Source organism: Squalius cephalus (genome assembly GCF_949319135.1).
Source record: "Squalius cephalus genome assembly, chromosome: 22".
NCBI lineage: Eukaryota > Metazoa > Chordata > Actinopteri > Cypriniformes > Leuciscidae > Squalius > Squalius cephalus.
The window spans coordinates 24,845,553-24,870,166 of record NC_137143.1 but is presented as its reverse complement, the minus strand read 5'-3'; the positions used below and the strand labels follow the sequence as shown (position 1 = coordinate 24,870,166).

Genomic DNA, 24,614 nt, shown 5'->3' with positions numbered 1-24,614 from the left:
GTTGAGTAAAAAAAAAAAAAAAAAAAAAAAAAAAAAAAAAATTCAAGTCAATGAGAAACTTTCTCATAATAATGACTTGACATCTCAAAATAATGAGAAACTTTCTCGTAATAATGAGAAATTATTTCTCATTATTACGAGATGTTAAGTCATTATTTCGAGAAAGTTTCTCATTATTACGAGAAAGTTTCTCATTATTTTGAGATGTTAAGTCATAATTACAAGAAAGTTTCTCATTATTATTAGATGTTAAGTCATTATTATGAGAAAGTTTCTCATTATTATGACTTAAAGAATTTTTTAAGCAATAACAAAGCTGAACTTTATAATAATAAATACCATAAATACATATTATTCCAAATATATATTTTCTTATTTTATTCATACATGTGGGTGAAGAAATACAAAATATGTTGTATTAAATACACATTATAATTAAATACAATACTGTATGCAAAACAAGACAAATAAATAAGATCAGTCCTCTTCAGTGCGAGGAGCTGGTGTGTGTGTGTCTATTGGCTGGCAGTTTTTTCGGTTGTATGGGGATATTCCGTGTGTTTCTGGACAGGCACATTTGAAGCTGCCTCTGTGGTTGATGCAGAGGTGAGAACAGCTGCCGTTATTCAGCTCACACTCATTGACATCTGACAAATATCAGAAGGAAGAACACTTAACAGCAAGAATTCATCTCTCAATGAAAAACTACACATATTTTAGTTGTGTATATGCATGCATCAGTCTGTGCTGGCAGGGTATGCATGTTTGCGTGCTGACCTTCACACTGGGCTCCATTAGGGTGCAGTCTGTATCCACGAGGACAGATACATCTGTAAGTACCCGGCAGATTCAAACACTTCCACTCGCACGTGTGCAACTGTTGTTGCTGGAGGACCTCGGTTTCCTCACACTCATTAATGTCTAAAAACAAACCAGAAAATACAACTTTGAAAAAAATAAAAAAATACACATCTCAATATTAATTATCTTAGAAATCATCTATGCTGCTCTTAAAGGGGCCATATTATGGATAAAGGTCTTAAAGGAGTAATTCACTTTAAAATGAAAATCACCCCATGATTTACTCACCCTCAAGCCATCCTAGGTGACTTTTTGACTTTCAGACGCTCAAAAAAGTGCATCCATCCATCCATCATAAATTAACTCTAAATGACTCCAGGGGGTTAATAAAGGCCTTCTGAAGCAATACGATGAGTTTGTGTAAGAAAAATATTCATAATTTAGGGAGACAAGGCAAATGACCTGATAAATATAACAATACGCCATCTGCATAGAGTGAGATTTTACACTCCATATTCCCTTTTATGAAATCCTTTAATAAAAGTGGCTTGATTACAATGGAAAATGAAAAGTGGAGACAGCGGGCAGCCTTGTCTGGTGCCTCTTTGTAAACTAAATAAGGCAGATCGATTATTATTGGTGCGAACTGCTGTCATTGGGGAGGAATAGAGGATTTTAACCCATGATGTGAAATTGGGGCCAAATCCAAATCTTCCTAGAGTACAGAAGAGATCAAAGGTTTTTTCAGCATCAAGCGATATCAAAATCTCTGGTATGTCGGGTGGGGAGGGACTGTAAATAATATTTAAAAGACTTCTAACATTAAAAAAGGAGTGTTGTCTGCCGATATAAATGCTTGAGCTCTTTAAAGCAGGATGGATTCTGATTGGCTGTCATTGTTTTATCGTTTATAATCTGGAAAAAAATAGTTCTGAAAGTGAATCCAACGATATAGTTTCTCTGTATCGTTATTATTCTATTTGTGGTGTATACTCAGCTTTTATTTTTAATGTAGAATGATTTTTAGAACTATATCTTTATCATTATTGTTAGAACTATATCTTTATCATTATCATTATTGTTATAGCTATTGTTTTAGGTGTGAATTGGCCTTAAAGGGATAGTTCACCCAAGATATTTGAAGAATATTGAAAATAAAGACATTCATACAGGTTTGGAACAACTTGAGGGTGAGTAAATGATGACACAATTTTTGGGTGAATTATCCCTTTAAGTTTCCCGGTACTAGTCTACATATACAGTAGTAAGCCTGTGTATTACAAATCAGTGTAAATAAGACTTTACGACCTCTTAAGACATATCTGCTTCTGTCCACCAGTGTTAAGATAAATTAAAGATATGTAAAAGTCTGACCTATGCACTGTCTGCTGGTGCTGTCCGGTTGGTACCCTTCGGGACACAAGCACTGGAAACTGCCTGGCGTATTAATGCAACCAAATGCACAGAGAGCCCTACCAACATGCTGGCACTCATCTACATCTGAAAGTAGAAATATTAAAATTAACTATATCAAGACCAGGTTGAAGTATGTCATCACAAACAGAATATATATATATATATATATATATATATATATATATATATATATATATATATATATATATATATATATATACCGGTACACACACACACATATACACACTGTATATACAGTGGTGGTCAAAATTGATGGCACCCCTGATAAATATGATAAGAAATGGCTGTAAAAAATAAATCTGCATTGTTTATCCTTTTGATCTTTCATTCAAAAAATTCACAAAAATCTAACCTTTCATTGAAGTAAAAGACTTGAAAGTGGGGGGTAAATCACATTACAAAATAAATGTTTTTCTCCAAAACACGCTGGCCATAATTGTTGGCACCCTGTTATTAAATACTTTTTGCAACCTCCTTTTGCCAAGATAACAGATCTGAGTCTTCTCCTATAATGCCTGATGAGTTTGGAGAATAACTGACAAGAGATCAGAGACCATTCCTCCATACAGAATCTCTCCAGATCCTTCAGATTCCCAGATCCATGTTGGTTCTTCTTATCTTCAGTTCACTCCACTCATCAGGTCAGGGAAACGGGGACGGTCATGGCAGAAGCTTCATTTTGTGCTCCGCAACAAATTGTTGTGTTGATTTTGATGTTTGTTTTGGACCATTGTCCTGATGGAAGATCCAACCACGGCCCATTATAAGATTTCTAGCAGAGGCTGTCAGGTTTTGATTTTTTTATCTGTTTGTATTTGCTAGAATCCATAATACCATGTATCTGAACAAGAAGTCCAAGACCTCCAGCAAATAAATAGGCCCACAACATATAAGATCCAGCAGTGTATTTAACCGTAGGCATGGGGTACTCTTCATCCCTGTTTGCACCAAACACATCTGCTGGGTTTGCTGGCAAAAAGCCCTTTTTTTTTTGTTTCATCTGACCACAGAATCCGGTCCCTTTTGAAGATCCAGTCGTGTCTGACAACTGAATATGCTGGAGTTTATTTTTGGAGGAGAGAGGAGGATTTTTCTTGAAACCCTCCCAAACAACATGTGGGGATGTAGGGGTTGTTTGATTTTTTTTTTTTAACGCTTTCTGACCCCCAAGACTCAACTAATCTCTGCAATTCTCCATCTGTGATCCTTGGAGAGTCTTTGGCCACTCAAACTTTCCTCCTCACCGTCCATTAAGACAATATAGACACACGTCCTCTTCCTGGCAGATTCGTAACATCTTTAGTTGATTATAACTTCTTAATTATTGCCCTGATGGTCAAAATGGGGATTTTCAATTCTTTAGCTATACAGCCACTTTCTATTTTGTGATGCTCAACAATCTTTTGCTGCACATCAGAACTATATTCTTTGGTTTTAGTCATTGTGATGGATGATTAAGGGAATTTGGCCTTTGTGTTTCCTCATATTTAAACTCCTGTGAAACAAGAAGTCATAGCTGGACAATTTCATGTTCCTAGTCACCCTGGTGTGCTAAAAAAGGTAAATATTAATGGGAATATACTTCAGAGATATTTTTCTCATAAAAAATTCTAGGGGTGGCAACAATTATGGCCAGCGTGTTTTGGAGAAAAACATTTATTTTATAATGTGATTTACCCCCCAATTTCAATTCTTTTACTTCAGTGAAAGGTTAGATTTTTGCGAATTTTTTGAAGGAAAGATCAAAAGGATAAACAATGCAGATTTATTTTTTACAGCCATTTTTTATCATATTTATCAGGGGTGCCATCAATTTTGGCCACCACTGTATATACTGTATATACATGTGTAGATATATATTGCCAAATGACATACTTTAACTTTAAAAATGGTTGTTTCATTGGCAATGCATCACACCAGACACTGATTCACTCACCAGAGCAGGATGTCCTGTCTGGAGAAAGCTGAAACCCTGGACTGCAACTGCACCTGTATGAGCCCAAGGTGTTTTCACAGACCTGCTGGCACCGGTGCAACTCCTCCACACACTCGTCCAGATCTATAAATACCACAGACAGGCACATGAAAAGACCAGAACACATACTTGAAACAAGTACTAGCATGTGCATGAATGAACACATGGACACAAACAATGATGAAGAAGAGTGATATCAAACACATTCCGATATATTTAATATATGCAGATGCATGACCAAGTATACAGATACACACTCTCACAAGCAAACATTACTTGTCAGGATGAGCACAAAAGGGATAAAGAAGTTGTACAGCTATGCAAAGAAGAATTATTGGAATTTGGAACACAACATTTTTTCAGCCCTGTTCACACCTGTATTTAGTGCTGTCCACTTGTGATCAGATCACAGAGATGGATGTTAATATCAGGCGTAAATGACAGAAGAAATGACATAATGAAAGGTTTTGGCCTTCAAAACGTGCTGTTCATCACACATGAAAACACAGGTAAGTGTTTGTGTGCTGCACCGCAAAATCTCTGTCTGCTAAAGCAATGTAAAAACATATGTTGTCATAAATTATTTCACATATACTTTTGTGTACACAAGTAGTGCACTTAGATCCAGTTTGTCTGAATAGAACACAGGACACCTGTTTAAGCATTCATAGAGTGATATTCCTTAAAATCTTAGACTAGTCCATTAACTGCTAAAACTCATAAAATGAACCTTAAGCACACCGTATTTTATGTGTAGACCTACACTCTAAAAATAAAGGTTCTTTATCGGCATCTATAGGGGCTTTCGCACTGGAGGAACCTTTTCATAGTTCCTAGAACTAATGGCTGAAGTATCTGCTTTTTGGAGTGTCTGCACCGCAGGAACTGGGAATTATTTTAGTTCTAGGAATGCCTTTTGGGGGAACTAAATTAGCTCCTACTTCAGAGTAGGGTCTAACCCAGCACTATAGGAACTACCAGTGACGTAAGTTTACGTTGATTGGCCGAACGCAAGCAAAACACCAGCACCCGCCATTAAAAAAAAAAAAAAAAAAGCTATGTACATGAACTAACTCTACGAACATGGAAAACAGTGACAGATGGACCTCTCAACCTTTACGCTAAACCTCTCAACGCGACAAGCAAAAACAAACAACGGACCAAGCAAAACATGTTTCTATGAAGAACCTTCAACATCCATGGAACCTGGATAAAAGGTTTATTATAGTGGATTATATAAGATATTATAGTAAAAAGGTTCTTCACACTAAAAATTGTTCTTTTCAGAACTGTTCACTGAATATTATTTGAGGAACCCAAAATGGTTCTTTTTGGAAACTTATTTTTTTTAAGAGTGTATATTGTCTTTTCATCCTTATGTTGGACAACTCTTAAAACACAGCGTGAACCTCACACACATGCAGTAGCTTGTCATTTAGGTCTAATTAACAGCCTGATATGGTTCAAGAATTCAATGCTCTGGGGTGACACCAGAGGGTGATGTTGAGTCTTGAAGGCATTCAGGGCTGAATGGACACACCACAGCTGGTTTGCAAACCAAAACCATAAATCTAAGACACACAGGTCAAGGATGCGTAAACAAGCTTTTAACCCGGTGTCAAGAGCACCTCTTGACAGAAAAAAAAAAGAAAAAGAGTAAGCCGCCATTCCAAAAGTGGAAAACCTATAATCACTGGAGTCTGGCTGTCGAAAGAATGCTATTCCGTGGTCGTTTTGCAGTGGTAATGATACCACAGTCAATAGATAAGATTAAACGTGCATGTAGTTCCTCTCTCACCTCGACAGGTGCGCTGGTCCTCCAGAAGCAGGAACCCTGGTTTACAGAGACACTGGGCGCGATTCTGTTCATTGACGTGACAGATCTGAGAGCATCCTCCGTTGTTTAGGGAGCAAGGAGTTAACTCTGCAATTAAAATAAACATACTATGATGAAATTAAGATCTAACTAGTTTAAAAAAAAAGGATGATCCAAGCCACTGAACAGGGAAAAAAAGTAAGTTAAAAGTGTAAAGTATGTTCTTAAATGCTTTTGAAACAGAAAGTTATAGATTAAGTGGTCCCTTTCAAATAATACAGTTTATTTTATTAATATATATTATTAATAATATAAGATTTATTCATATAATTATATATAACCATATAATTATTACAATTTAAAACAGCTATTTTCTATGTGAATATATAGTTAAGTGTAATTTATTCCTGTGATCAAAGCTGAATTTTCAGCATCATTACTCCAGTCTTCAGTGTCACATGATCCTTCAGAAATCCTTCTAATATGATGATTTGATGCTCAAGAAACATTTATGATTATTATCAATGTTGAAAACAGTTTTTTACATTTTTATTTCATGATGCTATGATGAATAGAAAGTTCAAAAGAACAGCATTTATCTGAAAGGGAAAGCTTTTGTAACATTAAACATTACCGTTCAAAAGTTTGGGGTCAGTAAAAATTGTACTTTTATTCATCAAGGATGAGTTAACCTGATCAAAAGTTACAGTAAAGACATTTATAATGTTAGAAAATATTCTATTTTAAATAAATGCTCTTCTTTTGAACTTTCTATTCATCAAAGAATTTTGAACAAAAATAATGTACACAACTGTTTTCAACATTGAAAATAATAATGAATGTTTTTTGAGCATTAAATCATCATATTAGAATGATTTCTGAAGGATCATGTGACACTGAAGACTGGAGTAATGATGTGGAAAATGCAGCTTTCATTTGAGGAATAAATTACATTTTAAAATATATTAAAATAGAAAACAGTCATTTCAAATTGTCATAATATTTCACAATAATACAGTTTTTTTAATTGTTTTTTTTAATCAAATAAATGCAGCCTTGGTGAGCAGAAGAGACTTCTTTTAAAAACATAAAAAAATCGTACCGATCTAAAACTTTTGACCAGTATATATAGTTTCAAATAATATAGATACACTCTGTGTGTGTATATATATATATATATATATATATAGTTTCAAATGGTTTAAGTTTAGAGAACAGGACATGATTTGCTCACTGCTGAGAATAAAATCCCACATCCGCAGTGGTTTACATATCCTCCGACCTAATGAATTTACCTTGTGTAGACAGGAAACACTTTTGACAATTACATGATTTTGAAAATTACACTTTGTTTAACCCACTAAACAGTGGTAAACTTAATTTGATTCAGTAAGAATATACATTCATGTGCATTTTTAAAATAAGATAATGTGTTTAACAGAACACATGAGGGGTCAAAACCTATAGGTAAACACGTATTCCCAGATGTGTCTGATGACATTTAAAGCCGTTCTGAGGTCATCTGTGTTGAACATTTAAGCCTATCACCTGCTTAGAGTAGAGATGAGCAGGATATTACACAGATGTCATATCTACAGACATGTAAGATTGGAGTGTGTGTGAGGGAAGACAGGAAGGAGTCAGTATGGTAAAAAGCAACAATACAATAAAAGCACATAAACAGGCTTATGAACAATAAATCTTCCCAGCAATTTTCATGTCTTCAATGAGCATGTGATACAACCCTGTTAAATAAACCCTTTCTTAATAAATCTATAAATAAATAAATAAACATTCTCTCCTTAGGATGAATTGTTTGAAATATTCCTGATAAATACAGAATACCATTTCCTCTTCATAAGAAAAAAAGCCATGCTATTATGAATCAAAATTATGACATAAAAAGTCATGATTAGTAGATATAAAACTGAAAGTATGAGATACAAAATCATATTTATGACATAAAGGTTGAAATTATGACAAAAAAATGTTTTATTGTCAATTACGACTTTTAAAAGATATGTTATTTCGACTTTACCAAATCATTATTTATTTCTATGTGGTGGAAATGGGCTTCCATTATAGATAACAGAATAAATGTAAAAATAATGTTGCTCTTCCACTGTCTTCAGATTGTGCATTTAATGTTAAAAATTTATTTTCAATTTTATCCTGCAAAAATAACTTTCTACATATTTAGTTCTGTCTGTGTCGTATCTTACCTAAGCAGAGAGGTGTTTGGCCACTCCATTGTCCATTGTGTTGGCAATAGCTGTAAACATCACCATTGGTCAAGGTGTATCCAGGGTAACAGGCATATTGAATATAATGCTTATACTGAAGTGGGTCAGGATTCTTTATCGACCGAAAGTAGAATGTTCCGTGAGAAGGAAATGGAGGGTAGGGACATACTGGACGACGTTTCCTTGTTGGAAACCTTGGAAGATCTTTCCAGACTGGAGGACCAAAAGTTTGTTTGGGGTCACTTTGATTGTTTCTTTCATTTACTTGACCATCATCAGTAATGTCAGAAAAGTTATGGATGTCAGTTTGAGCCTTCAGAAGCAGGCCAGACATTAGTCGGGTAGCCGTCGTCAGGACCGTGCTAGATGATGTATGTTCTAGTGTTGGAGATGATTCCTGGAGGTCTGGTCTTTGTTCACAGAGTTCTCTGCAGGTAGAGGAAACAGACTCATGTTTAGACACCATGAAACCAGGATAGCTTGTTGTTGGAGGTGCAAAACTCTCAGTGGTGGCTGCATATGGATCTTCTGTGAAGAAAGTCCTTGACTGTAGAAGGTCATTTGTGCCCAGTGTGTTGATGTTTGTTGCAGGTGTAGTTGATGTCCAGTGTGAATTATTTTGTATGTATTCTGGTAAAGTCTCAGCAGCTGTAGTGACTAAGGCTCTTTGAAATAGTTTGTCTGTACCAAGCGTGGACTGATGAGGTTTTTTATTTCTTCTGTGTGGTGTTTCAGTAAATGTCTGATCCATGGCCTTGATATGTTCAGTGTCCATCACTGGGGTAACGAAGCTGGTTTGTGTGGTGGTTAAAAATGAGGATTCATGAAAGGAACTGACTAATGACATTGTGTTGACATTGGTAGATGTCATTGGCACAGGTTTCCGAAGATCGGAGTTCCCGATTGGATCCTTGAAGTTTACAGGGTTGAAGATTGGCTCAGCCCTTCCACTATCTAATGTTTTGTCAAACAATAGACTCTTTGAGGGCTTTTTCTCCCCTGGTTTCCTTATATTTTTCTGCTTGTTATCTGTAAAGTCAAGTCTGATATGAGGGACCTCAAGCAATGCTGATTTGAGAAAAGCATCCTTGGGAGCAGTGATTGCGAGGGTGTTTAAATGGCTATGTAAGTGAACTTTTAGATTTGTAGGAGCATCACGGCCCTGCGCTGAGACGGGATCATGTGATGATTCTTGCTTCAAATGAAGAACACTCATGATATCAGCTACTGTAAGCCATAAGGAGAAACAAAGGAGCCAGAGCAAACAGATGGTCAGTTGTACACGAAGTCACTGCAGCAGTGATTTAAAAGCAATAAGGCATAAAAAAGGCATATAGTAATAGATCAAACAGTTTTGGCATTATACGCTTGATTCAGATGACCTACCTTTGCAGACAGGCTTAGTGCCGTTCCAGCTTTTCCCTTTGCAGTAAAGCAGCGCATATCCAAACAAACTAAATCCAGCATCACAGCTAAAGAAGGCCAGAGATCCGTCTTCAGACACCATAGTCCTGCCATGCAGGAGATCACCAGGGCTGGGGCATCCTGACGCTGGAGTACAGAACAACTTATGGTATGGCTGTAAGTATCAGTACTATATTAGAGACCCTATAAAATGCAACTTCAAAATCAACTATTGTAGTTTATTTTTACCTAGCTTTAGCTCTTGACGAATCTCATCTGCTTCATTGATAAATGTCATAGTAAAGAATTTTGTATATAGTCACAAGTATCTACAAAATACATGAGTTCACTAACCCACACATAATGGTGGGTCTCTGGCCCACTGTCCAGACACACAGCTGCTCGTACGGTAACCGTGGATCCGGAATCCTGGATTACAGGTGAAGGTAACAAACAATCCTCCATACCGGAAAAACGTCCGCCCATTCTCCAAGTGTCCGAAACCACTGCAGCCTTTATCAGCAACGCCTAAGTGAAAACCATCAGAAATACTAATACACATGCAGATACATTTTCCTATGACCTCTATCTCAATCAATATACTATGTCAATTACAACACATAATCATGATAGTGTACCTGGAGTTAGTGTCCATAGCTGGGACAAACAAACACACAGCAGTGCACCTCTCCAACCTAGCATGATTGAGCAAATCCCACCGTATAAAAGAAGCTGTGGAAATCCTGAGAGTGTCAGACTGTAGATGAAGATCACTAAGGAAAACTGAACTCTAGAGAGTGGAGTCTTGAGCACATGGAGTAAAAAGATGAGGGGAAGGGAGAGGAGAGGGGAGGAGACATGAAACAGAATAACAGGACTTTAAAACCTCCTGGACACTCCTCTTCAAAACAGGATGAAAACAGAAACAGACAGTATACAGCAAGTCAGCTCAGACGACTTCAGATGAAAACACTGCATAAAACCCCCCAAAAAATTTATTTTGTTTTTACCTGTGTGAATATCAGTGTTGTTTAGTATTAATAATATACTATTATAGTATCTATATTTTTTTATATATATTTATATATTTTTTTTTTCATTCATTTTAATTTGAGTCATTTTAGTATTTAAACATATTTTGCTTCAGTTAGATGCCAATGCAACATATCTATATATTATTAGTTTTTGTCAATGATAGTTAAGCGGGTAGAAAAAGTAATGTCTTTACAAATTGGAAAAACTAAACACTGTACTAAACACTACATGTGTAAAGATATTAAATGTGATTAGATTTATGGCATTAACATTTACATGTTAAAAGAAAACTGACCATCCTTTGGAATTTTGCTAATTTACTATAGGATGTTGCACGACAAAATATTGTTCAATTGAATAATAAAAAAATGTAATATAGTTAGTCAAATCTATAAAGCAGGATACAAGGGGGTTCAGTCTTTACATTACCAATCTAAATGAAGTATGCGCCATTACTGGTAATTAACCAGTGGACAAAAAAAACAAAAATTTCCCACAGAATATAAAAGTAAGGAATGTTTTTTTGTGTGTCTTGCCAGTTTTCCACCAGGAAACACAGCAACATTATTTGAAAAATAAAATGGTCTGGCGATGGTATAAATTGACATTTTGAGTTTGTTAATAATAGATGTTACGTTGTAAACCACGCACAAGATGCAAACAGAGATGTTAATATCAGAGAAATATCTACAACAGAATGACTCACGACTCAAAGTGAAGTCACAATTATAGGGTTATGCACTGCTAAACAATTATTCTGCCCTTGTGAATTGCAGTGCAACACAATAGCTGTGACTGCATTTATCCCCGCATTTTCAGCATATTTTAACATTTTATTACACATTTATTTAGCTACTTAGCTCACAAAAGTAAGATTGAAACCTCTTACCTTTATTAAAAATGTAAATCCTGGAAAACAGCGTAAAATTATGTACTATGAGTAACTGCTTATTGTGTCCATAAGATGTTTAAAAAATAAAAAATAAAGATGAAGTGCCAAAAATGATTTGGAATTCTGTCTTGTCTGATCTGATCATGCAGAATTAACCCTGCTGCTGCTCTTTGACATCCAGTTTATGAACCACCCTGAAAGCCTCCAGGAACTCATTAAAATCAATGCTGCCATCTTTGTTAAAGTCTATGCTTCGAGCCATGTCGTCTATCGCCTGGTCATTCACAGCGACCCCCAAATGAGAACTGAAGAGCTTCCAGGTCTGACGAAACTCCTCGATGGAAATCTGACCTGCACGTGAGCGTGGAGAAGTGGGTTATGATCGGCACACAATAACCAGCATTAAAATCTCATTGAACAAACAGGAAAACAATGACACTAACCTGAGTGATCCTTATCAATGATGTTAAATATTATCTCTAGGTCAGTTCTATACCTATAAAGAGTTTCAGCCAAGTTTGGTGTTACCTAAAAACAAAAAATCAAGTTATAAATACTATAAATAAATACTATATTCTCAAAATAAAAGTCAAATCCTATATTCTCAAAATAAAAGTCAAAGCGAAAAATGGATGTTAAAGATGGGCGCAGTGGGCGGTACAAAATTTGGCTACCAAATACTTCATATTGCCTGTTCTGCAATGGCTTCAAATGACTCAACCAATCAGAGTTTAGAGTTGCAACTATCAATTTTATAATATTAGTTTCACTATTATTTCACTATTTACTACTATTTAGTATTCGTTTTTTAGAACAATTTCATCAGGTTCCAAATAAAAAGAGAAATATATAAATTAAGATTCATTACCTCTCATATATAAAGTATTTAATTCACTGGATTACCCAAATATAAACATTAAAGGCAAGGAAGGTGATTTGTTCCAGAATTTTTTTTTGTTATGCTGGTTGAAAGTCTCTTCACATCCTGATAGCAATCACTAAGTTAAGGTCTAAATGTATTTATATGTATATACATATCATCTGTGGAAGGCGTAGGCCCATAAAATGTTTGTCCAATCATTGAATTCGGTCCGAATGCAATGGTACGATTACCAAAACAATGAGCTTATGCTGTGTTCACGCCATAGCTTCAGTAATTTGTAAGAGATGGAAACCCATGACGTTATACTCGGAGCGGTTCGTGACTCGAATTTGTGTGTTTCAATGGCAACACTATCAACGCTGAAATGAAACTGCAGCAGTCAGGTGATACAGGTCAGTGCTCTTTAAGTTGTTTACGTTCATTATTATTGTAATGTTATGTGCTTTGAGACATGAGGTAGTTTAACGCCGTCTCTCGTCTTGTAACGCTTAGTAAATTTAGTAAACTCATTTGTTTTGATGGAGGCATGGCTTTGGAGACACTCTGAAGGGAGGATGGGATCTCATGCTTTCAAAGCTAACTTGCTATTGCTAGCTGTTCAAAAAAATATTTTACCATATGGTTATTAAAATATAAACCATTTTTTAAATTAAATTCCCAGTTGAAATGATTATAAAGTGACATATAATGTTACAGTAACATGATATATATTTACTCATACTGTGATATACAGTAAGATTTTGGTCATATCACCCACCCTTACAGCCAAAATATAAATATAGATGATTAAGATATTGACCGGAGGGATGGGCTCTCCAAGGCTGATGTCCTCGAAACAGGATTTGTACTCCACGTTGCCATCCGCACCAAGACGGGCCAGGCGTGGGCGCAGGGTTCTCCACGGTAGATCCAATCGCAGAACGGACTCCACCACCTGAGCCCACTCGCTAGTGGAGATGCGGCCTGAGGAAGACAGATAAAACAACAGATTACTTTAGTTTTAATGCATTATATAATATAACGTAATTAGTGCTGTCAAATCGATTAATTGCAAATGTCTGTGTGTGTGTGTGTGTATAATATATACATACACATATATTTTGTAAACAAAAACTTTTTTATGTTAGATGGGATTAATCACGATTAATTGATTTGACAGCACTAAATATAATATAATATAAAATAACAACCTGTGTTGTCTATGTCATACTGTTGAAAGGCAGCCATTAGCTCACAGCGGTGAGCATACAGCTTCTCTTTCAGAGCCCTGAGTGCTGAACCTTCTGCAACACGAACCCTAAACAAATACGTTTATAAATGGGGACACTTCTTCATAACCTGACACACAAATTCATATACTCAAAACCAATTTGTTACTGAAGGTAGTGAGCGAGTTAGATTACTTCTGATGGAGGGTGAGTTTTCTGGTGCTTCGACTGACTTGATACTGGAAGAAGCGTGGGACGAGTTCAGGGCCCAGTTTGATATACGCTCCGCGGTTACTGCCCTCTTCATAGTAGTTAGATGCAGAGAAAATAGTGATAACCTTGGATAAAAGGAAGACAATTGCTGAAAAAAATTCTGGTACTAAAAATATACAGTACGAGTTTAAAGACCCCATGAGATCAAAACTGAAGGGTTGTGGTCTTTCATCCATGTCTGTTTGATTTGAGGTTATCCATTTGCAAATGTACTGTTTGCAAATAAAAAAACTTTACCATGTTTACAGGACAGTAACAGATTTATTTTATGGGAAATTGGATGCATGCAAATATATATATATATATATATATATATATATATATATATATATATATATATATATATATATATTTGTACAGAGAAATCCACTACAAAAGTATAAGAAGTGATGTTGGCATAATGACAAAATGGATTATGTTTCTCATGCTCACCTGACCATTGTGGCAGAGCTCATAGCCCTCCTGTTTGCACTCATGTGACCTGATCAGCAGACAGAGGCTGTGTTTCTGCAGCAGCGTCTGGGTCACGTCCGGCCCAAAGTAACAGCCTCCGCCACGGAAAGAGTTCAGACTGCAGCCATTATGATTTTTAGGGTCACTCCAAAGGATATCGACAACCTGTCTCAGACAAAATATGATCATGTGTTCATTGTTCAAAATGTCTATAATAGGACTATAATAGGAATCAAAAAAGAATTTTAGAACTAGTTAGAATTGAACATTCGGTTACACTTTTTACCGAACATTCTATATTGACTATAGAAATACTACAGTCATTTCCATAACTTTCCATCAATTTTCCAGACCTGAAAAAGGAAACACTTTACAGTAAGGTTTCATCAGTTAACATTAGTTAACTACTTTAACTACATTAACTAATGTTAACAAGTACAACTTTTGATTTTAAAGATTAACTAATACAGTAAACATTTATAAATGTTAGTTAATAAATGAACTAATGTTAACAAATGAAACCATATTGTAAAGCGTTACCAGTTAACTTGGCTATGTGGTTCTCGATTTCACAAAAAAATCTTTTATAATTCATAAACAAATTTTTTGTGGAAGCTCAATAGGTTGATGCAAAATTCTTACATCTCAGAACAGTTTTAAATGACTCCAACAAACTGAGTCAACCAACAAACTCCAATACTGGAGCTTTACGCCAAATGGATTTCCAAGGCAGAACGGTTTCACATCCAAGATAGAAGCTATTTGTCAAACACTCTCACCAACAAAAACAAGAACCGTTTCAACTCACTTGCTGCCATTCCAGTTCTTCTCGGGGTGGCTCGGGCGGCTCCAGGGAGACGAAGGAGTCCAAGAAGGGGACCTGGAGCACATCGGTGGGGCTCGGCAGACTGGGGGAAGGAGGAGGTCGGCGTGGAGTGTTCCGCGACGAGACACGGGGGGAGCACATGGATGATGAGGAGGAAGAAGATGAGGATGAAGATGAGGAGCAGCTGCCCTGCTTGGTGCAGTGCTTCTTCCTCCTGCGGGAGGCGCGACTGGTGCGGCCTGAGGCGCGAGGGCTGTCTAACCTGGATCTGCTGCTGTGTCTGCTGCTGCTGCGACTGCAGGCCCGGACGCTGAGATCATCAATGCTGCGTTTGGGCACCCTGAGAGCAGACTTCACCTGTACCATGTACACGTAAGGGATCGTCCTTTTTACATTATTCTGCTTATAACATGGATACTTACCAGATAAATAAATAAATAAATACACAAGAACTATACCTTTAAACTGAAATTATTTTTTATTATGTATGAAGGAAGACTATAAATCCATCAAAGACAAATAAAAGACCTACTTTATGCCTTTCAACAGTGCTCAGAAAGTCCAGATCAGTTTTGTCCGATATGCCACCATGAACTATAAGGACTTTGTTGTCAATGACAGTTGCAAGAGGAAGCAGGCTGAACACATCCTGAAACACTTGAAGGATTTCCCTGCCATGAGTCTATTGAAAGATCAGGAAAAATGATTAAACATTAATTTAAATGTCCAGTAGATGGCAGTAATGTCTAATATTCAGAAGTGAACCTCACACTTAAAAATGACACAAGTGTACAGTATATACATATATATATATATATATATATATATATATATATATATACACACATATGTACCATATATATATCATTTAAAATTTTATTTTATTTAATTACAAAAATAAATATCAAAATATATAACAGCTAATTATAACAAATAAAATTTAACTTAAACTTAAATTAAAGGGGGGGGGGGGGGGGGGGGTTGATGAATATATATTTCAAATCATTTAGAGAGTTTAAGGCTTTCCTTTTCAGCTGCCTTAAGGATTAAAATAATTTACTTTTGTGTAAATAAAACTTTGCTATAATCAAAAGATTATTACACATTCAACCTCTTTGTTTTGCATAAAACACCAACCTTAGGCACACATAAAAATCTACCTTGTACTTCTGCATGACTTCTCTTGTGAATCCATATCTGCAAGAAGATAAAGAAGTTACTCACCAACAGATATGATTTTTTTTAATCAGTTTTAAAAAAAAGATTGCTTTCTGAGGGCGTCCTACTGGCGGTGTACCATTTCGTTTTTCACCGCCAGGATGCATTGACCATGGAAGAGCTTTTGTTTGGTTTATTAAAAGTCATACCTTCAGTAATCATTTGAATGTGTGATCTAGCATGTTACCTGAGGTTCATGATGTGGTCCTCATGATTGCCTCGGTTCAGATGCATGTGATCGGGGTAGAGCAGTAGGAAGGCAAACAGAATGATGATAATCTCTGTAGATTTCTTTCCTCGATCCACAAAGTCTCCATTGAATATGTAGGGGTTCTCCGCGGAGGGCAGACCGTTCTGAGTAATAAGGCAATACATCTTAAATGTAATAAGTCACCAGTGATGCCCAAGTGGCTTTAATGAACTTATTCTCTGGCTTTGCTTAGGTGCATTACCCCTGCACCAATATGCTGAAATGCAATCACTAGAAATGATATTCTACGTCTAAACAATCAATCTGCATTTACCTTGTAAAATATAAGCAGTAAGTCATCCAGGCTACCATGCAGATCGCCTGTGTGAAAGAGAAAAGCCGGCATATAAAGGCTGTTTATCATTCCAAGGAATAAAAATCAAATATTGGGATCAGTGATGAAAATATGCAAAATAGTATAACGTAATGTCTTTTAGAATATTCCAAGATGGGAATTCAGTTATTCATGCATGCTTTTCTGTACTAATTTAATCTGGAGCACTGTCGAGTATGAAATTGTGCAGGTTGGCTGTGATGAGCCCATTGAGGTACAGTGAAGTGCTTTATGAAGTGCAAAATAAATAAACACTCATTCATTCATGCTGCCATCACTTTTTCCCAAGCAAGATATCGGAAATTTAGCACATATCTCAAATGCACTGCTGCAACTTATCAGATATGGATTGTATAGAAATAACTGCATTTAAATGAATATTCTAGTATTTTACTAAACCACACATTGCGTCTCACCACAGATAGTTATCTCTTTGGCATAGGACGTCGACAGGTATATGACGTTTGGCATCTGTTTCAAGAACTTCTTTGTTTCATATAGTAACTGCAGCACATATTTCCCATGAAGAGTCTGAAAGTGAGATGTAGTCATACATTTGCATGTCAACGCATTATTAACTTTGTTTGCAGTTCCTAAAATAGCTAAATGTTTATAATAGCACAAAAAGATTTAAAGTTTTAGTTAAGCTTATGTTTAGATACTGTTTATCAAAAAAAAAAATAATTTTGAAAAATAAAATAATAATCTTGGGGGAAAAATATATATATACAGTACCTTTTAAAAGTTTGGGGTCAGCAATTGTTTTTCAATTATTAAAAATATGTAATACTTTAATTCAACAAGGACACATGATAATGATCAAGTGACAGTAAAGACATTTATAATGTTACAAAAAAATATATATTTAAAAATAAATGCTGTTTTTTCATTTTCTATTGATCAAAAAAACCTTGAAAAAAATCTATCGCTGTTTCCGCAAAAATATTAAGCAGTACAACTGTTTTTAACATTGATAATAATTATAATTGTTTCTTGAGCACCAAATTTGCATATTAGAATGATTTCTGAAGGGTCATGTGACACTAAAGACTGGAGTAATGATGCTGAAAATTCATGAAAATTAATAAATTACATTTTAAAATAGAAAACTATTATTTTTATTTTTTATATACAGTATCTGCCTTGCACATTCGGCAATGGTCATTCAGTGTTAACTGAAACATCAAAAAAAGCATTCAAAATGGAAACCATTTCATGTTTGCTAGACAGAGCTAAATAATGCACAAGATGCTTTTGGTTTTTGCCAGAAGGCTCATATTTGTTCAGACGATTAGTGAAAGTTTTATAGTGTTGTACCTGCTCCTCTTTAAAGGCACAGAGCAGGGCATTGGTATCAGTCACGCTCAGCGGGAAGGAGAGATGAGGGCCGCTGTACGACTCCGGCACCACAATCTGCTCGTACTTCAACTGCCTGACCTCCTCAGTTAAAGGGTCAACCACAGAGTCCAGGAGGTGAGAGATCAAGTCTGGAGGAAACAGAACATGGCTGCTGTCATGACCATATGGGAAGTATAAAAGAAGAATCAAATACAACAAGTGTCACATACAACTTATTTAGTATGAATAGGTGTTACAGCAAAGCAATCGCAAAACAATTTTGTGGTACTTGAATGGTGGAAAGGGTAATGGAAAATGCATCATCTCTGGAATATTTAGTCATCGAATTAGTCCAACAAACCATTTAAAATGAAGTAGAAAAGGCTAAATGACATTAAAAATAATGAAAAACTAAAAGGAAATAGTCATCGTTGGTTATAGGAGATAAAGCACTTTTCCGCATAACATTTTTAACCTTCTTTTCCCCCCAATTAACATATCATGTGAGAACTATCCATTAGTATAACCTGTAAAAGCATCAGTCTGATAAATGAATGTAAATGTGAATCATGGAACACTCTGGAACATCAAAAGGTTTGTGTTATTGTTAAGCATGGCTGGGCATGTGGCAAAATGAGCACACGGGAACATCAATACAGACGGACAGGCAATATCTGTTTCGGTCTTCAGTTATTAAATAAATGATTAATTCTCAACCTGGAGTCTATTATGAAAGGCCTATTTTGATTGCCCACCAAAATACCCAGCACACACGGTGCTATAACACAATGTACCATACTTCAATTTGCATGGCGTCTGGCCCTGCACAGGGATTTGAGGAGAGCTGACCCATTGTGTCATTCTTGAAAATGTAAATTTGCAGTGTTTCCCATAAATTTATGCAGAGAGAATTGAATTTCAGGAACAGATGTTTGTATTGAAGAGAGCACAAATGTAGCATTATTTTTTCTAACCTTGATTTAATCAAGGAAATCATTCCCTGCTTCCTTAGATTGCTACGGATAAACAAGCAATATAAAAGGGATAGTTCACCCAAAAATGAAAATTCTGTTTTCATTTACTGACCCTCAAGTTGTTCCAAACCTGTTCGGGTTTCTTTCTTCTGTTTAACACAAAAAAATGATATTTTGAAGAATGTTTGTAACGAAACAGTTGATGGGCCCTATTTAAGTTTAGGTATTGGGTTAAGGGATTTAGAATATGGTCATGCAGAATAAGGCATTAATATGTGCTTTATAAGTACTAATAAACAGCTAATATATTAGTAAATATGCATGCTAATAAGCAACTATATATATATATATATATATATATATAATATATATATATTTTTACAATTTATTTTTGACGTTTTTGCCTTTTATTGGATAGGACAGTAGCTAAACAGGAAGCAAGGTGGGAGAGAGAGAGGGGGGACGGGATCGGGAAAGGTCCACAAGCCGGGACTCGAACTCGAGTTGCCCGAAGCGCAACGGCGCTACTTGCCCACGAGGCTATCGGCGCTGACAAGCGAGAATTGGATCCTAAATCAAGTGTTACCAATAAATTAATACTTTAATTCAGCAAGGATGCATTAAATTGATCAAAAGTGGCAGTAAAGATATTTGTATTACAAAATTCAGCCAAATGCAGTTCTTTTGAACTTTATATTCATCAAAGAATCCTTAAAAACCCATTTCCACAAAAATATGAAGCAGTACAACAGTTTTCAACAATGATAATAAAACAGGTTTTTGAGCAGCAAATCAGCATATTGTAATGATTTCTGAACGATGTTTCTGAAAATTCAGCTTTGCCATCATTGGAATAAATTATTTTAAAATATATGAAACAGAAAACAATTACTTTAAATTTGAATAATTTACATTAATATTACTGTTTTTACTGTATTTTTGATCACATTAAAAACAGCCTTGGTGAGCATAAGAGATTTCTTTCAAAACATTTAAAAAAAATCTTGCCTTGTCTGCTCAGCGCACAAAACCAGACCTTTCAATATTAAACCTGAAGATACACTTTACTATACTACAATAACATAATTCCTATCCTAATCATCCTAAGAGCCACAGAAGCAAGAAGCTGAACCTGAAAACCATCCAATCCAAGCCCTAGATACATGATTATCTGACAAGACTAGTCGTGTGTACTCTCTGCTACTCAATGCGAACTGATTAAATGCAGTTTTCCCCAAAGAAAAGCCAATCTAGTATCATCACAGGCTAAAGCAAAGAACCCCCATATGAAGAATATAAAATAGTGAAAAGAACATTCAGTTGGATAAAACAACTGAATATTTGTGCCCATGAAGTTTTCAGTACTCTCTTCAAAAACATTGTAAGAACATTCTATGCAGAGTCTCTCTCAAGCTTCTCCTACTGTTTTCTCTGTGAGCTCATTTGGGTTTCCGCTGCTTGACTAAAGATGGGACTAATTGTCTTGTGTAATTCTGCACTTTGGACAGCCGCCTGTGGAGGCTGGATGCTGCATTTCTGGCTCTCTCTGCATTACCACAACTCAAAATGGGATCTCCCAAGGTTGCTAAGCAACTGTGTCTCCATATAGTGTGTTTTTGGAATCACTGAAAGGATAGGTGTGTAATCCTCAAGAGGGAGACCGTTTGATGCAAAATCACAAGTGCCATGGGCTTTCCAAAGGTGTGTTGAGGGACAGCCAAATTCAGATGATAATGAAATAAAAATCACTAAATAAAATTCTATTTAGAAGTATCAAACCAATATAGCCTGACAAACCGCCATGGCTCAACCAATAGAGTGAGTTCAGGGGACTGTTTTTCCAGCCAAAAACAAATGAGAGCGTTTGGCGATGCAAAAATTACACACTTTACCTTTAAAGAAAGAAGCCTTTAAATACAAAATTTGTATCTACATACAACACTTCATTCATTACCTGGTCCATTTCCATTTATCTGTGTATAATTGTCCAACATGAAACTGAAGAAACTGGAGAGCTATGAAAATGAAAAAGATGCAAACTCGTGTCATAATGAACCGTCCATTAATTTAATAGAAAAGCACAGTTTTAATATCATTATAGAATAAACAACAACAACATCATTTAAACAACATCAGTGCAAGTTTATTAAAGGGATAGAGTCGCCCCAAAAATGACATCTTTGGGTGAACTATTCCTTTAAGAGCAAAGTGAGTTATAGGTTGATTTGTTTTTATATGTGTGAACTGGCCATAATAAAGAAGTGTTTTTATACCTGTAGCTGGTCCTGTTCCCCTGCATACTCAATGGACTGAAAGATGTTCCACGTATAGCGTCTTCTCATCTCCAGGCGGGCAACATAGCGTCTGTACCAACGCTGGATGAGTATGGCAGCTTTTATGGCTAAATATGTTAAGAACACACAAAGAACGCAAGTGGCTGATGTAAACAATCCTTGAAGCTATAGTTGTGTAACGACAGTTTTTAGACATATACTAAATGGGGGTTTTCAATGCACCGCAAGTGCCAGTTTTTAAAAGCAAAAACTTATAGCTGATTTGAGTGTTCTAATAAGGAAAAATCACTAATTTCTACCTGCATCCAAATATGCATACGTCCATACTTAATATGCAAAAGCAATAATATGTCTAAATATGCAGTAGGCATGAAACAAGACCTGGGATGATCTACAACTTGCTCTGAGATTCGTAAATGTGCAACCATTGGACACTTTGCTATCCCATGGGGCAATGGGAGCAGCATAGCTTTCAGATTCAAAAATTTGAAAAATCCCCCAAAAAATTAAGTGTAAATGCAAGTGCTTTGGTGTAAAGAAAGGTGTTCCTCATGGTTAAATTATACTTGTTTAACAAAACCTGAGTAAAGTAAAGAGAACATAAACATCAAAGGACAATGTCAACACGGCGGATGTAGAGCTGTATGTCCGGGAAAGATTTAGAAATGTCTTGATTGCTCACATACAGATATATTAAGAATGAATGATTAAAAACAGTCCACAATAGCAACCCTGCAAAGATGTACTATTGCTACAGCTGATTTTCATTTGTCTTATAAAATTCACGTTACCATGCTATCATCATCATTCTTTAATGCTCATACAGCTCTCGGTACAGGGACACTTGGATCTTTTACTGAACACTTGAGTGCAAAGACTGCTAAAAATAAACCTTGTCTCAGGGGGTCAATATAAGAGGTGCTAATTAAAGAAGTGCAAGGAGCAGTTAAGGAGAAAGAACACAACACAGACGTCAGAGACAAGGCATTGCTAGAGAATACACACACCCATAGAGAAATGATGAGCTGTGTTCGAGAAGGATGGATAATTGCTCATTCATTGTATTTATTGTAAATGATCACAAAAATAACATTTGTGGGTTTATGCAAACTGGATTTAAACCTGCTGCTTTACCTAAAAAAATATGGTAAACTAATCTAGTTTGTACTTTCAAAAGTACATTTCTACATTGCTGAAATTGTGCGTTCATGCCAACTAGTACTTCTTTATAGCCACAAATGGGACACAGACAGTGATGACAGATGCTGAAGAAAGTGCCTTACTCAGAGCTGGGCTGGGCTGCTTGACGGAGCCATCTGTGTGAGAGGTGATTAAATTAAATTGAATCATTTGAGTAAAGCCTTGGGGGTGGAAAAACAGGACCAGAACTAGAGCAGTATTTTTCAACAAATAAATAATGCAAACTTGTTGAAACCAGGGTTGTTGAAAAGGGGAGAGGAAAAAGAGGTTACGCTATATTGCAAATCACATTAAAGCAATAGGGATAAAGAATCAATATTTACCCGTTTCAGAGGGTCGTGTTTGGTTCTCAACGGCAATGGATGTGCCGCATCCCATGATGGTACTGCTTGCTTCAGGTCATGAATCTCTGAAATTCTTGAGGTCCTCTTCTTCCTTTAGTATTCAGAAATGCCTGTGCAAAGACATAATACAGAATGATTGTAACTGAAATCTTATCTGTACCAAGACCGAAAGATTGAAAAATATTTTTTCATTTTAGTTGAATACAAATCTGAATATTGAGAAGATGCATCCTCCTGGCTATTGTTACCATTATTAATAAAACAGACCTAATATTTAATTTCAGGGCTGTTTTGATCTTCATAATGAAGTGGAATGGCATTAGAAATAAGCAGCACTGTTTGGAACTAATCCATCATTACAATAATGTGTCTCTGTAGATTAAAGCAAGATACTTACTGCAAATCATGCTGGACTTTAATCTGTGCCCTAAAGAGCCTTTCAAAAGGCCCTTTTAACAGTGATCAATCTCTGGGAGCGGGCACATGGAGAGAGATGTAGACTGTTAATTGTCATCTTCACAGAACAGAAATATAATAATAGTTGACTGAAATATTTTGACTTAATTTCCTATGCTTCTCCGAATATGCTTAATATTTCAAACTCTCAAATAGGTATAGGCTATTTAAAAAACATTACTGACAAGGTATTTATTACTTAGCAACAAAAACGGCAGAACAAACAATCCTACAATTAGTAGCTGGGACAACAACGCATAGGAAACGATATGAATAAGTTACCTTTCCGTTGTCCATCATTCAGTACGACACGCATACGATGAGAATTAGAGTGGGAAAGACGTATGATGAAAAATCAAATATTCATTTCCAAACGTGAAGGGATGCGATAATAAACACCACAGGTGTCAGATGAGGCTAGCTTGCATGAAACGCAGAGGCGGTTTGTTTGACGATTTGAGAACACCTCTCTCTCAGTGATTCGTGCGAGTCTAGTGAGGGGGGTTTGGTTCATCCCTGTGACTCGAATCATTTGGATCAGTTCAGTAAAAAGATTCGTTTACTAGCCCTTTAAGCAGTTGTGACAAAATTCAGTCTGTAGATCTTGTTGAACGATATTTTCCTTTCTTTCACGATCAGTAGGTCCAACCAATGAATTAATTTTACAAAAATGTTTTAAAATTACTCACCCTCATGTAGTTCCAAACCCATAAGACTTTCGTTCATCTTCAGAACAAATATGAAGATGTTTTTGATGAGGTAAATCAGAGAGCTTTCTGTCCCTCTGCAGCTAAGCAATGATGCTTCAAAAAGTTCATAGAGAGATCATAAAACTATAGAGTGGTTTATCTTGTTAGTTATAACTAAGTATAATTAATTAATGTTGAAGAGACACTTTATATGATTGAATTTAGGCTTTTATTCACATAACCTACAGCAAACCAAGCTTGCTTGACGTGC

General features: G+C 36.0%; 2 protein-coding genes across 6 annotated transcripts; both read right to left on the bottom strand.

Moving 5' to 3' along the window:
• Nucleotides 1-395: 395 nt before the first annotated feature.
• LOC307150109 (uncharacterized protein) lies at nt 396-10,468 on the bottom strand. Its single transcript, XM_079856922.1, has 9 exons — nt 10,315-10,468; nt 10,031-10,204; nt 9,659-9,823; nt 8,252-9,499; nt 6,012-6,137; nt 4,175-4,297; nt 2,176-2,301; nt 778-921; nt 396-647 (listed from the first exon to the last, which is right to left on the bottom strand). Exons 1-9 carry the CDS (start codon nt 10,376-10,378, stop codon nt 478-480), a joined length of 2,340 nt encoding a protein of 779 aa, XP_079713048.1. The 5' UTR covers nt 10,379-10,468; the 3' UTR covers nt 396-477.
• On the bottom strand, nt 10,378-24,115 carry ppef1 (protein phosphatase, EF-hand calcium binding domain 1). 5 transcript variants are annotated; one of them, XM_079856929.1, is made up of 20 exons: nt 23,937-24,115; nt 23,596-23,712; nt 23,178-23,308; nt 22,938-22,970; nt 21,634-21,761; nt 21,315-21,375; nt 18,366-18,535; nt 17,465-17,579; nt 16,989-17,035; nt 16,652-16,818; nt 16,407-16,443; nt 15,779-15,928; nt 15,229-15,603; nt 14,400-14,585; nt 13,890-14,032; nt 13,677-13,783; nt 13,286-13,449; nt 12,047-12,131; nt 11,601-11,954; nt 10,380-10,480 (listed from the first exon to the last, which is right to left on the bottom strand). In XM_079856929.1, exons 3-19 carry the CDS (start codon nt 23,230-23,232, stop codon nt 11,755-11,757), a joined length of 2,223 nt encoding a protein of 740 aa, XP_079713055.1. In that variant the 5' UTR covers nt 23,233-23,308; nt 23,596-23,712; nt 23,937-24,115; the 3' UTR covers nt 10,380-10,480; nt 11,601-11,754. The 5 variants fall into 5 exon arrangements, with proteins under 5 accessions (XP_079713059.1, XP_079713058.1, XP_079713055.1 ...); XM_079856930.1 differs by having other exon boundaries at nt 23,596-23,667; XM_079856932.1 differs by lacking the exon at nt 22,938-22,970 and having other exon boundaries at nt 10,379-10,480.
• Nucleotides 24,116-24,614: the final 499 nt, after the last annotated feature.